This window comes from Haliaeetus albicilla, chromosome 3 (assembly GCF_947461875.1).
Source record: "Haliaeetus albicilla chromosome 3, bHalAlb1.1, whole genome shotgun sequence".
NCBI classification, from domain to species: domain Eukaryota; kingdom Metazoa; phylum Chordata; class Aves; order Accipitriformes; family Accipitridae; genus Haliaeetus; species Haliaeetus albicilla.
Window position 1 is genome coordinate 38,769,490 of NC_091485.1, and position 15,247 is coordinate 38,784,736.

The window sequence follows — 15,247 nt, forward strand, 5'->3', positions numbered from 1 at the left end:
TAAAAATGCAAACCTCCCTCTGCCACAAAATCCAAAGCCATTTCTTGGTAGAAGCAGGACCACAAACCAAAGCTCTGTTCCCTTTTCAAAAGCCCACAGCAGCAGGATTTGCTGTGGTTTTGAACAGTTTCTTCTTACTGCAAAAGTGTTTCAGTTGTTACTGATGTGTTACGAACCACAAAAATGCTAAATCTACATGCACCACTTATAGAAGAGATTATTTCATTTGGCTATATGATAAAGCTGCAGCCACCACAGAAGCTCCATGCTGTGAGTAAATATCGAAAGTAAAATCCTAGGCTTGCTGAAATTAATGGAAAACCTCAAACGTCTAAAGTCAGGCCAAAAAGTCATGTCGAGCACTGCAATAATACGAAGTCTGATAAGGGTCTGTTACCACTTGTTAATTACTTTAACATGAGATAGAAGAATTAGAGGCCTAAAGGTTAGAAAATGCCAGCTGTAGTAGATATTTTATAGGGAGGAAGATAAGCACAGTATAAAACAAAAGGGACTTGAGATGAAGAAAGAAAATACTAGGCTGGATGACAGAGAAACTGCCAGAAAAATCAAGGAAGACTTAAATGCACTAATTTTTTACTCTGTCTAAAACTGTTGAAAATCAGTTGATCAGCCAGTCAAGAAGATTACACTGGTGTCAGGGAAATGACGGAATTATATAAATGAAGAGAATAGTGACAGCTCTAATCCCTTCCCTGGGTGAAGGAAGGAGTCCTGCAGAAGGCAGGTGCTGCAGGAAAGGCAAGAAGCTTTCAAGCTACTCTTGGCCAAGTTGAAGATAAGAAGGGACTACAGCATAGCTCAAGGGCAAAGTTTCAAGCTAGACAAAAAAAATCCCAGTATATCTTGATTTAACATAAACCCAGTGAAATTCATAAACATCAATAATCACAAAATTCAATCGTTCAGTAAACTCCATTAGGATTCAACGTAAATTTTCTTCAAAAGCCAGAGCACAGGTCTACCTGGGACTCATTGAGGCTGTCCCCTCCCAGGTATGTTTGACTAACAGCTGCCATCTCATTCTTGGGGCCTGAAATTCATTCAATCATATTTTCTTGTAAGTTCATAAAACCTAATACTATCCTCATGCTGAAAACAATGATACAATCCTGAGGTAGGTGAGTGCTTAGGTTGATGATCAGGATACTCAGCGAGACTTGGGGAAGAAGATGGATACGAATGGATAACTGGGGGAGCATGAGCCTTTGGGAAGGGTCAAGTGTTGAAGTCCCTGCCCGTTAGGTCTGCAGAAGCGGCAGGCTCCCGGCATGAGCTGAGCTGTAAGGAAGTGATAACACAAGGATGAAGTGGGATGGAGAGAGATCAGCCACCACTACGGGACAGGGCAGGAGGCAGGATGAATGTCTCTTCCTGCTGCATGTTGACCGTCCTCATTTGCTCTTTCTTTCTCCCTACTGCTGACTGGAGATGCACTCCATCACAACCTGCTTTTGGGTTTCATCCCATCAACTGAGAAATAAATCCCACACAAGGAGAACAGAGGGGAAATAAAGGGCAATTAGAGGCACTGGACATTAAGGAGTCACTCACATCTGCTGACAGCTATGTTGAGGATCCAGGCGGAATTGCCAGGTGACTTACCAACAAAAGCGCTTCATTTTTTTATTGTCATTTTGTCTACGGAAAATCCCCTTACAGGTTCCAGTGTGATAAAAGCAATTAGCAAAACCCACTCAGATGAAACAAAGAAGGGTCTCATTAGCCTAGCTTACCCCCTGAGCAGAGCAATGGGAATTCATGAGGACAGTTCCTATACAGTGCAGTGAAATCTGTGAACGGTAAAAAAGCAAACTGAGAAATCAGAAAAAAACCCACTCTAATACCTAGCAGAAATAAGGGATGATACAAAATATAAAGCCTGCTGAAAGAGCAAAAAGTGGTAAATACAGACTTTATCCTTTACTGACATAAATCTAGCATTACCTACCAGCCAAACTCTGCAGTCAGGTTATAGTGATTATCAGCAGAATTGCAGTAGGGCTCAAGGACCTTATTTTTATTACAGAATCCAACTGTGCTGGTTGCTTTCCATATACAGAGCAGTTTTGAGAAATTTAGCATGCAAAGTTCATGTTTATTGAGGCTGCTTTGACCAGCCCAACCTTGGAAAATGAAAGAGATGTCCGTGTTCTGTACTGACTTGCAGTAAAATTCATACTTTGGCAATTCAGTGATCTGTCCATGAGCAGGAAAGACTTTCCAGTACCTTGCTGCCTTTAAGGAGATGATTTGATATTTGCTGCAAAAAGTAAAAAGAAGCATCTGATACAGCAGGGCTGAATCTGTAGCTCTGACTGGTGTGCCTGGGACTAAATAGGATACCAGAGGTACAAATAGTCATGGGTGGTAACAGCAGGGATTTTGTCACCCAGAGCCTTGGGTCCTGCCCACTGAGGAAAGCTATGGGGGATGGCAATGTCCTGCACGTGTGGGAACCCTAAGGCAGCCTTCACTTTGAAAGTCACCAGCATCACAGCACACACGGGGATTTCCATCCTCCTGCCATCTCCAACGCTGCACTCTTTCACCGAAAACTGAGCCCCCTGTGACGTCTTCAATTCAATGACTGAGGAATCAAAACCACATCTCTGTTGGACACTCCTAACATGACCAATTACCTACAAAGTTACAACTATAAGCATACTGGGGGTTTATTTCACATGGTCTGGGACAGAAACTCTCTGACAGTCCAAATCAGCACATTGTATTTGTGCTGAAAACAATAACAAGAAAAATCTTCCTGGGCCTTCATTTTGATGAAATGAACCTTATCACTACAGTTTAAGTCGCTTTATCCCTCACATTTCTATTGTATATAGTGCATTTGAGTCTCTGGAACTGCTGAAACACAATTTGGAGGCATGAGATCACACATATGCCTGGCTCCTAAACAATAGTCTCAGAGGTATTATTAATAACAAGATACACTGAAATAGCATGCAAAACAAAACAAGATCTTTTTTAATGTCCAAGCAAAAAAATGAAGCATTGGTTCATCTGGTCCCATCTGAATTATCTCTGGGTTTTATAGCCTTGGTTAAAAAAGTGGCTGCTCTTCTCCGTTTTCCCAAAACAAGCAAGTAAGCACGCAATGCAGAGACTACAGAGCAGCAGCAGGCAGTACATGTACATTGCTCCACCCAAATGTTCTTGGGGTGGGGAGAAAGGATAGACAGCAAGTTGCTTCAGTCCATACTAACTTGCCATGGAAGCACAAATACAGATGTGTCAGATGAGCTTGCCCCCACCTTTAAGTGGGTATTTATTTGCAATAGCAGTATTTAATAGTGTTAACAGGAGATGGCCTTGTTTGTTAGTTTTGGATGCCATCTTAGGCTATCTTTCATCACTTTAATTAAATCCTTCCAACGTTTAACAGGACATACGTACCCACTAATGAGACTGAATTCACCCCCCTTTCTTAAACCAAAGTCAGAAAGGTAAGAACAACCTACGGGATAAGCACTGGCCTACTCATCACTCAAAGGAAAAAATAAACCAAAGGCAAGACATCTTTCCATGCACAATTTCAAGCACAATTGTGTTCAAGCACAACTGAATGTAGCTGATGCAGGAAACACTGCAATGGCCTCGACTATGCAGGAGATGAGACTGGGTGGGTCACAACAACTGTGCTTTATTGGACATCTCTTCCTGATGGTGAAACACAAAGGTATGTCCTACTTCTGCAAATGAGATCACGAAGACAGGAAGGCTGAACCTTCTTTTGAGCCCAACAGATCTCAGCATTGTCTATTTTAGATTCTTACCACTGCAGAGCCAATAGGAGCGGCACGCACGGTTTTATTTTAAAGTCTTCATAACAACAGGTTTTTAAGGCTCTAAATTTATTATAGCTGATGTGGTTCTTTCTGAGGAAGTCCACAGGTTATGAAAAAAAAAATCCCTTCACTCATAATGTGGTAATATCAAGTAGGATCTAGCAATGTTTTCACTACATAGGATGCAAGAAACTACACAGCTTACAGAAAAAAAAATAATTCTGACTCATTCATATATGCAAGATTTCTTTGAAGCTTAATTATCATTTTTGTATCTTAAAGCAGCAAAGCCAGAAGTTCAGCTGTCTGTTCAACCACAAACCAGATATTGCGCAAGCAGCTGTTTCCCAAGCCACTGAACACTGGCATACGTGGGGAACCTCTCCAGTCCTGCTGTGAACAATTCTGTGTCACTCCTTAGCAGCAACAGATAATTTAACCTGGCTTTAGAGGATATTACATGCAAGCTGCTAGGACACAAACTTCAAATTTCCCTCATTTGGTCCTCAGAAGGAGCCCAGGCTCTGAACCCAGCTTGCTGCACTTGTTCCATGGCCTGGAAATGAATCTCTATCAGTCGTGTATGCTCCGATGGCAACTGTTACTAAAAAGCTCAAACATCTTTTGTGTACTGTCATGCACTGTAAGCTTAATTTTATCATCAGATACACACATCTAAGTCCTCCTGCTGTTGAATCAGAACCTTTCAGGCATGTATTTGGGGTTAAGAAGAGCACCACATACAAGCCTGCCCTCCCAGTACTTTCATTTTTCCTCCCTGTTTTGCCTGAATATCAATTCTGCGGGTTCATCGTGTTTTACAGTTGGTTCTTGGATGACTCCTGAACTGAGAGACATTTTCACTTCTCGTACAGCTACACAGCTGCTCCTTTTTAAACGGGAATCGCACACGAGCATTGCAGTGCAGGCTCTGGCAACGTGCCTCACCCTCAGCTGTAGGGCTTAGAAATTTGCTATTTAAGCAAAACAGTTATCGTGCTGAAAACTAACCTAGACATCTGAAAATCTTTAAAAAATTTGAAAAAATCCCATCCAACAAAATAACAGAAATTAGGGAAGAAACACATAGTCCACTGGAAACATTTTACAAATACTGGTACCTACTGAAACAACAGTAAATCCTCCAGAGAGGCTTTTTCTGTCTTAATGAAGTGTAAGTCTGAGATGAGTAAATATCACAGATCAATTCCTGAACAACTGAATGAAAAAATTATACCCTGTCATCAACCCACTGTTTGAGCTGCTTTCAGAGAAGCTTCCCAAATGCGACTCACAAAGCTTCTCATGCTGAAAAACCAGCTGGAGAGAATTAGTAGGGCTATGATCTATCACACACCACAAGCTCTGAAGAGGAGCTATTGTAACCTAAAAAACCATGCCAGCACTGAAAAGGAAAACATGGAGCAGTACTTCCCAGCTACAGCAGCATCAGTTGAGTGGACCAGCAATGGAAGTCACGCAAACTCTCTCTGAAAAGATACCAGCAATTGCCCTTCCTTTGGTAAGCATCCCTGCCTTTGTTAACCAGATTAAATGAGAGTATCTGAAAATACTTTTATTTTCCTTGGGGACCTATTAGAAAGTTGGAGACCATCTCTCTGAAGCCTTCAGAGACTACAGTATTACACCGTGACAAAGGCGCAAATCCACCCTTCTGCTGGCATGCATACAAATGGAAAGAAAGAGTACAAAAAGACTGAACTCTTCCTGACTTCTCAGTAACTTCATTTTAATCACCAATTCTCCGTCAATTCTGTCTACTGTACTTTAACAGCAGTAGTTTCTTTTTTTAAGGAATATACAGGTTCCTTTGGGGTTTGTTTTTTTGGTTTTTTTAAAGTAATTACTATCAGAGCTAATAATTGCAAAACTTCTGCATTCTCACCCAGTGTTGAAATGAGACCCATCATTTTTTTCTAAATAAAACATCACTTAAAAAAGTAATGGAAATGCATCAATTTTCTAGGATCATTTGTTCAATGTGTCATTCAAAAATTTCACATTTTGTTCAATCTTTTTAGGTGAGGCAAGTGACAAAAGAATTTGTAATGAGCACTCAGGAAAAATCTGGGGACGGGTCTTCTGAGAACCAAGGAATTGGGGTGAGGAAAGAGCAGGCCAGTAAGCAATTTGCTCATTTCTTTCTGGGGAACCGCAAGAAATCAGACAGGTAACCACACTTAGCAGTGCTACACCCTGTCTTAGCCAACAGTAGCAGATCAAGTTACACAAACAAGAACTCCATGGGTGCAGAGTGGGGCTGTCAGAAAGCAATAGGAGCAGCTTGTGACAAACATGCACAGGCTCTCTGACAGGTCCCTGGGATGTCACAGCCCAGGAAGGAGATGCTTCTTGAACTTCCCACTATGGACACGAGCCTGCAACGTGCCGTATTGCAAGCTGGGTTTTCGCTGCAGTGTCAGGGACAGCTGTGTGAGGGAGACGACACTCCTGTAACATGCCATTTTAGCTTCATTTTGCTCCTCTGTTCTTCCTTCATGTGCCTCCACAGGGCTTGAGCAAGCCACTTTGTCAGGACACCACGCAAAACTCTCCCAAATCAACAGGGACACTGCGGTTGCATCCAGCTAGAACCTCCTACCGTCAGGCCTACAGTATGAGGGAGAATTATTTTTTTAAGAACATTACAATATTGCTTAGGAAACTACAAGATTAAAACACGAGAAGCACAACCATAGCATTTTTCTGCTGATTTGAATTACGAATAGAAAGTACGAGCAGTTAAGAGGAAACAAGATATGTTCTATACGAGAGCCAAGATTTTTTTTCCTGACATGTGCCAAACAAGGAAAAGAAACAGAAGAATCTGGCACCATTAAAAACAGTTTGTGGAGAAAGGAACTGAATATCTACAGCCAAGCTCCATGTGGTTTGTAAAGAGGAAACTTTTGTTTTATGGGACTCTCAGTCAGCCAAAATTCTCCCAGACGGCGTGCAAATGGGTATTAGCCTAAAAACCTACACGCATCTTGTAGAAGGATCAGTAAATGGTGAGGAAAGAAAAGGAACACTACTGAAGTTTTAAATCAGAATTCAAAATCTGCCTCATGGTTGAAAAAGTTAGTTTACCAGACAGCTATAATGTCATACATGGTAAGTGTGTTGGAAAGGAAAGGCAGCAAGTTAAAGCACAAAACTAGAAGTCAGGAGAATGAGTTCCAGCCCTGGCTCCACTACCAAGTAGCTCTATAAAACTTGGATAAAAGAGAAAAAGACTGCCAACTTAACTGTGAGATTTTCCTTAACTTCATATAGTGTATTAACATTGCACTTATGCTGTTTCTTTTAGCTTCTACATTTCCCCCACTCCCTGGCATTAGTATGCACTAAGTTCAATAAGTGACTAGATGGAGTACTGAGAACAGTTACGCTACTATACCAAAACAAGCTCTGCCCAACTTCTTAATCAAAATACTTGACTGAAAAAATCCCAAACAATTTTATATGGGACTGCAATTCTCATAACTGAGCAAAACACTAAAGCAGCTGACATGATCCAGCAGCTTAGCTGAACATTGCAATAAAATGTGGCATTTCTGGCTTAAAACAGTAACTAGATCTTATACTTCAGCATACAGGAGAAAGGGAATGGGCAGGCAACAGTTCCTCAGCACATGCTGAATGGTTATACCATAGAAGAATTTTTTGCATCTTCCCTGGCAACTATCAGAGTGCCCTGTAAAGCACTCGTCCGCGTTATCTGTAAATCAAGAGGAGACCACATTGACCTCCAATTTGCAGCAGCGGAACTGAGGTGGAGTCCACAGGCAAGACTACAAGCTCAGGAAGCATCCAAACCCTGCATCCCACTGAAGTCACTCCTCGCTGCGGGAGCCGGAGGCTCAGGTAGCTCTGTGGGTTGGGACTCCAGTCCGTCCTGAGGTCGCCTGACAATATAGCTCTCTGGTTATGTCACCAATGATTCAAACACATTAGGTGGCAAATTTCACCATCATGCTTAAAGGAGAAGTAGTTAATTTCTCCTGTAAGAGGACACCAGGATTAAGATTTGCCCCTTTGTGTCTTCCTTCACACCAGCCTTTATATGTAACGTTTCAACTAAGATTTGCCAACTAGCGTGCTTTCCTCCTCTAAATACAGTACTAAGCATGAATCTCATTTTTGAAGCAGTCTGTATTTGCTTGGGTTTTCCTCATTCGTACCTTTAGGACTACCAACTTGGAGGAGGAGCAGAAGGGTTAATCGTTCAGTACTTTCTGTAAGCTATGTGCATTTGTGTACAGTGCTGTAGATGGATGCTCCATGCTTCATGTTGCACTGGAATAATAAAAAGAGCTGAAAGCAATTCCCTTTAATTCTCACCATTTAATTTTATTTCCTCCAAAGCATAATGAACAGTAGAAAGCAAAACCAAGCACTTCAAGGAAAAAAAAGAAGTAAAAGATTACAGGCATTTTTCACAAAAACACTGGAAGGAAAAACCACTGTAAAAGTAAAAACAATTGTATTTTAGTGAGACACCTGAAGCTAGCAGTTCTTATTGGCACTAAAAATATCTCCACCCCCCCCACACACATTTACCAGGATGGCATCTACTGATGGGTTCTGGATGCTAATCAAGACCAGACCAGATACAAACTAAAGCTGAACAACCCCCAACAAAGTAGGTCAAGAAAACTGGGAAGGAAGGGAAACTGTTGCTAGGTGGCAGTGTACCTTAAGCAAAGAATACTGTAAATCATAGATTATTGGAAAAGTTCATTATCTGCTAAAAGAGGTGTCATCTTCAGTGTCATCTTCAAAGCCTTGGTAGGAAGCAGAACCCAAGATGTACATGATACACAGGCTCCATATCAGAAGGATGAGAAGCAGCGCTGAAAAAAAATAAGAAAAAGGAAAACCTGTCTTGGGACACGCTATTGTGCGAGACCTACAATGTAACAGCTCTCGAGGTCTATTAGTGCCATAAGAGAACCCAAAAGCCAGTGAACTGACTCTTGTACATCTTGAGAAGGCTATGGTTTTGCTTACTTTGTTTTATTCAACCTTCACTAAGCTCTTACCAGAACAAGCAAGCAGAGAAATAAACTTCCACCACATCTTGGCACAGCAGTGAACAGTTGACAGAAAACCCAAGTGCAATGGTGAGAAAGAAAGGTTTTTTAAGGCTACTTAAGAAACAGAACTGTTACTTTTCTGCCTTAAACAGTTTCAGTCTTCAGTCCTAATCTTTTCAGAGTGGAGTAAGAGTGGACAACGACATTAAACAAAAGGAGGTCATGAAAACACATGGACTCCCTAGAACTCCAACGAAAAGGATGGAGAAAAAGGCCTCTGTAGAAAGCCAAGGTAAGGAGGAGGAGGCTAGATTTTTCTGGTATCCTTCTATCTGTCCTTCCTGATGTTCCCTCCAACTGAAAACTACCTTAACATATTGCCTAAATTAGCAGAAGTGGTAAAAAAGACAGGCTGATGACATCTTGTGAACTACAATTCGCTTGGTAAGAGAGCTGTTAGCAAGCTCACAGCTTGTCACAGAGAAGGATAAGATGTTCTTGAAGGCAAAGACGAAATCTATATTCTTTTCAACAATATCTATCTGGGTTCAGGAGAGCAATTTTTTGGGAAAGTATCTTAGATGAATGTGATTGTGTGGATTAGAGGTATTTTAGAGGACAGAATAAAAGAGAAAAATGAAGGACACTTGGCTCCAACAAGGCTTTAAATCCGTAACTCAGGCAATAGCAAAATCCTTTCTGAGAAATTTATCAAGTAATTCTTATGTTGACTTTAATCTGCAGTTATACTGTTTAAGTTTTTTTATACCATGTTCTGATGCATTAGAAACTGGTCAGAAATAATATATTAGAATGTACGTGCCCCGTCTAACCCAGCATGGGAATTCCTATACTGCTGTACAGTAAAACCCACACAGGTTACATGTGCCATATATTGTATTATTCCTCACAAGCAATCTTGACTGTGAAGCCCATTCATAATAATTAAAATAACAACCTTACCAACCTATAGAGTTGCAGAGGGAAAAATTTTTACAAACCCTTTCATCGGTGTAGCTCACAGAGGACGTGTGTTAACTTTCCAAGCAGACATAAACATTTCATGAGTATTTCAAGGTTGGGTCTGTATCTTCTTTATGTGACAAACTTTGGGATGCAAACTTCAGGACAGCAGGATCCAATTTCAATGGATAAATATGGACGCAACGGTCTTTGTTCCACTTCTCTCCACTGTCTCCTTCCCCAAAGCCGGTGGTTTTAATTTGTGGTCAGCCTGAGCCTCTTCCCCTTCTCCCTAATTTGCAGCATCTGTCCCGCAAGGAGGGAGGCAGAGAGTGTCCCAGCCTTCTCCCCAAACTGCTGGTTACAATTTGTGATCATTTTCAGTCATGGACATGCAATAAAGACTAGCAACCAAAAATAAGCATCAATTTGAGCAACTGACACCTATAGAAGTCACTAGGAGCCAACCCCTGTTGATCATGAGGGCCCTTCCCTGACTTGGGCAGCATGACTGCTGGAAGACAAGCAGGAGTTGGCTTCACCTGCCATCTCACCTCCCGCTCCATGAGACTGTGCACAGTTAGCAGAAAAACAGTTTGAAAACAAAAGAAACCATAAAGCTGGGGCTGATTTAGACATTTTATGAAGACAACAGAGAATAATCTGTACAATCTCCAGGATAGGAAGTCATCAGGTTGTGCCACAGCAGAAGTACTTTTGTGAGGCAGCACAAAGGAAGCGCTTTCTGGAGAAAATACATTCCCCAGCAAACAGCATAGATAGGCTTTTCTTCATTAACCAGTAAGAGGGAGATCTTTCTGTAGCATGCAGAAGGCACTGAGCCTCATTTGACATTGAAGTTTAACTCAAAATAAAATTTTCTGTGATTAAGGAAACTTTTGTTCTACTTCTGTTTCTTCACCATCTGTGATACGAAACTTGGCAAAGACTCCAATTAGTTTCCTTTGTGTTATTACTGCCACCAGCACTCAAAAGCTAAACATTTATACAAAAGGAAAATCCTCTTCCTTTCTTTCCTGTCTCCAAAGAGTAGAGCTAAATACTTTAATAAGAAAACTGGTACTGAACTCACCCTGAAATCTCGTAATGCCAGATTACACCAACCGCACTACAAAATAAGGCAATGGCAGATTAAGCCAACACAACACCTCCCCTGACAAAATCTTTTCTCCAGTAACAAGCACTCGGCCTGAGAGGAAACGAAGCAGAAGCACCTCACACCAAGAAAAGTGAAATCCTGCAACATCTGCTTAAGGTACATCAGGGATGGATTTGGGGAGTTTCCTTCTCTGGGACGTACAAACCCTCGTTACGCTCCTGGACACGTAACTCTCAGAGCCACGTAGGTGGTTGTGCCTCACCTCAATCAAGCAGGAAAGAGGCACCATCCGGCAAAACAAACTTGCCGAACTCCAAAGCGCAAGTTAGCATTTTGTGGCATTTACTTACTTACTTAAACTCTTCATTTATGTATACACAATCTGACTACTGTTGCTATCCTGATGGAACCCATGCAGGGCTGTGGCCAAGATATTAAATTTGATTATTCTGGTAAAGTTTATCTTGATGCATTAAACACAACAATCCCCTTATACAGAGTTTGCACACTGGTACAAGCATACCAACATTAGGGCGACATATTAATTTCTATAAAAACACATGCACAGATGAAGTAGTAACATTTTCTCTAGCATAGCCAAGCCCTACAAAACCAGAATTGTTCACGTTTTTGTCCAAATGGATATGATCCGTGGCCAGGAGTACAACCTTGACTTCAGCATTTATTCATACAGTAATCTGCCAACAGCCCTTACGTCAACAGGCTCCCAAATGGGTTTTGTGGATTCCTGAGGGGGGTATCCCTGCCTGCTCCCTAGTTTGTTAGATTCAAATGGAAGACAGGGAAGGAAGAAATCTGACACATGGAGGATACACGGGAATGGATAAACAGATAAGGGTCAGTTAAGCAAGGGGAGATCACAAACTTGTACCAAATCTGAGGAGCATGAACTAAGCCTTATCCCCATTTTTTAATCCACTGCACCCTTAGTATGGCTTTTCTTCAGGCAGATCAGAAATGACTGCTGAAGGCAGTCAGGCTGCTGCCAGGCATCTCTCAAGACCGTGCACAATTTCTTTTCTTCCTTTATGCTAAAAAAGAAATCAATTGCATATTTTACTGGAACGGGACAGCACTTCAACACCAGCACCTTAAGCTGAGGGCTGTACTACACAGAGCTTGGTAGGTTTTTCCACTTTTTATTTCCAGTTGCTTGCACATTAGTGCTTTGTACACTTCTTTGAGAAACAGCACAGGATTTAAAGAAGTAGTTTATTAATCAGACAGCAGTATGGTTTTTTGGGCAAGCCAGTATGCTTTCTTGCTGAGGCCTCCTGTATAACAACATTCTGTTGTGGCACAAACATCCAAACAATTTTGGTATAGACTCTAAAGAGCTGACTGAAAGAACTCTACAGCCACAAGGGTTATGAAAATAACTCAAAAATGTGTTCTCTGATCCTTTTTCCCTACCACTCACATCTGGCTGAAAACTTCACAAGCCAGAGCTTTGCCTGTTTCCATTTTCAAAAATTCAGTCTTTTACAATTCTACTAGAATTTCTACTAATGGCAGGCATAATTTTGTAATATGACTGAGCCAGTGTAACAGCTTCAAGCCCTAAAAAGACACCCAATCCCTTTTGGCCTGGCCATGTCCTTACTGCTCCCCTTTTGTTTTCTGTGCTGACCTCCTTTAGGGAGCTAACCTTATAGGAAACTAAATCTATCAAAAAAAGTAAGTAGGTTTTTGCTGGTTTAATTCCCAGAACCAGCTCAGAGGGGGTCAGATAAGCAACAGGGAGGAAGAAGAGGAGGAGGAGTGAGCAGCTGAGCAGCAGCTATCCATTCAGTAAGATGAGCTGAAACATGAAGCCCCACCTTAAGCTACTCTGTCAAGTAGTTTGTCTTATGGCATGACTCCACATTGGGATGGATGTTTTCCACTTAAGAGATGAATTGGGCTCTCTACCTCAAATCACATTAATAATGGTTCTAAAGCGGATGTAATGGAAATAAACCATCTCTGTTTACAGTAACAAGAATCTTCACTCTTTTTCTCTGTTACTCCATTCACTCTATACATGGTCCCAAAGTTAGGGTTATAGATCTAAACACCACCAGACTGACTTTCTCACTCTTCTTTAGAGGCTAGTACCGCAACTTCTTTTTTGCATTTGTATGTCTACACCTTCCAAAAATAACTTTAATGATTAGGAAAAGTAACTGTTTACTATTTAGGATAAATTTAGTATTTGCTGTGCATTTCATTATGCGATTAAAAAGAATAAGCAAACAATACAGCGAATACTGATCCCTCCCCTTCTTCACTCCTCCTCCACTAAGCCTTTACACACATTTATTCATCAGCTGCGGAACAGACACTGAAGAGCATCAAGTACTGGCAATGCAAGTGAAAAATACCTGGGAAAAAGTCAGCATGTAAAGAAACGGGTATTGTTCAGAAACAGAAAGAATAGCTCCAGATAGCGCTTCTTTCCGCCCAAAACACTTCAACTTCTACTTAAGAGTGTCCCAAAATACATGCGTACCTTCTGGGAAGCCTTAGGGCGTATGGTTGAAAGAAACTAAAGGCCACACCGTGTGAGACACTAGCACAAGTCACCGAAATGCCCACGACCCGAGTCCTAGGGGCTTACGCTACTGTCAGCTGCTCATCACAGAGAAAAGCGGCAGCGGAGGGCCGATGTTGCAACCCAGCAGCAGCATTTGTCCCCCCGCCTCAGCAGATAAGGTCAGTGCACCTTGGACTCCACGGGAAGGCTGTCAGGTGCCGTACAGGGTCCCTTTTGCTACCCACGGCGCGCAAGCAACATTCAAGCTTTTAGCAAACCTAAGGGTCACTTATATTCACACACCAAACTGCCAGGCGCCAGCCTACGCGCTTCGCGCACCTCTTGTTTTGGAGCACGGACTTCCTCGCCCCCACGGGAGGCGAGGCGGGGCGAGGCGAGGCCAGCCTGCCCGGGCGCTCCGGCCGCGCCGAGCACCCACCTGCGAACGGCGGCCCCCAGCCGCCGGCCGGGAGAGGAGCCGCCGCCGCCCGCAGCCCCGCACCAGACCCGGCTCTCCCTCGCCTCCGGCCGCGGCCGCCGCAGCGCAGCGGAGCGGTGCCGGGGCCCCGGCGCCCCGGCGCTCGCCTCAGCCGCAGCGGGGGGCCGCGGCCCGCCATCCCCCGGGGCTCCGCCGAGCCCGGCCCGGCGGCGGCGGCGGGCGCTGATAGGGCTTCCTGGCGCGGAGGGGCGGGCGGAGGGAAGCGCGGCCCAATGCGCGGCTCGGCGGCGCGGCTCCCGCCTCGCAGCCCCGCTCCCCCGGCGCGGCCGTGAAGGAATGCGGCGGCCGCCCCCCGCCCCGCCGCCCCCGCCGCCCCCGCCGCCCCGGTACCTCTTCCTCCTGCAGAGCACGCACACGGCCCAGAGGAGCAGGGCGGCGGCGGCCGCCCCGCCGTAGGTGCCCAGCTGCAGCGCGTCGGGGCCCATGCCGGCAGCGCTCGCCTCGGCGGCCGCTGGTGCCTCGCCGTCGCCGGGGGTGAAAGTTTCGCCCGTCCTCCCGCTCCCCGCAGGAGAGGCGCCCGGCCGGCCGGCCCTCCCCCGCCCACCCCGAGCCCAGGGGGCTGGGTTTGGCCGCTCGGAGCCGGACTTGGCGAGCGGGCCCGGTGCGACCCGGCCGGCTCCTCCCCGGGGAGCGCCCGGAGCGGGGAGGGTCGCGCCCGCCCGCCCCCGCGGCCTCCCGGCGGCGGAGGGGAAGCCCCGGCCTCCGGCTTGCGGGGAGAGGCTCCGGCGCGGCGGAAAGGTCCCGGGACGGAGCGCGGGGAGGGGGATCCCGGGGCCATCCCACCGCGCCGGAAAGCGGCCCCCGCCCTCCGGGCCCCTTCAGGCCTCCCCGCACCCCGGGCGGGGCTCGGTGCCCCCCCGGAGCCGGCCTCGGGCGGCGGAGCGGCGGTCCGCGGGGCAAATGGTGCTAGGCTTGGGCAGGCGGCGGCTGTGGCAGCGCTTTGACCTCCATTTGGTTTTGGTACGAACACCCGATGTGTGTCCCCGGCTTAAAAAGCAGGACAACCCCCCCCCCCCGCCCGCTTTATAAAACTTAACCTGAGGTAGGGTAAATGAGATACAAATAGTGAAGGCTGGCTCTTGGTGTTGTGCCGTGTGAGAAGACGGGTCCAGTCTTTCCAGTCCTTCCAGTCCTCCCACCGTGCCAGCCCTTCTGGTGTGTTCTAGAGAGGGACAACAGAGGAGGTGAGCAACCAGAAACGGAGGCAACACAGAGATCCCCAGCTTGAGGAAGCGGGATGGG

General features: G+C 44.9%; 1 protein-coding gene across 1 annotated transcript in view; it reads right to left on the bottom strand.

The window, feature by feature from the left end:
* Positions 1–14,654, bottom strand: part of CYP7B1 (cytochrome P450 family 7 subfamily B member 1) — a 129,750-nt gene extending 115,096 nt beyond the window's left edge. Inside the window, exon 1 of the mRNA XM_069779426.1 lies at positions 14,336–14,654. Within this exon, the coding sequence (XP_069635527.1) occupies positions 14,336–14,430 (95 nt within the window). The 5' untranslated portion in view covers positions 14,431–14,654. The remainder of the gene's footprint in view (positions 1–14,335) is intronic.
* Positions 14,655–15,247: the final 593 nt, after the last annotated feature.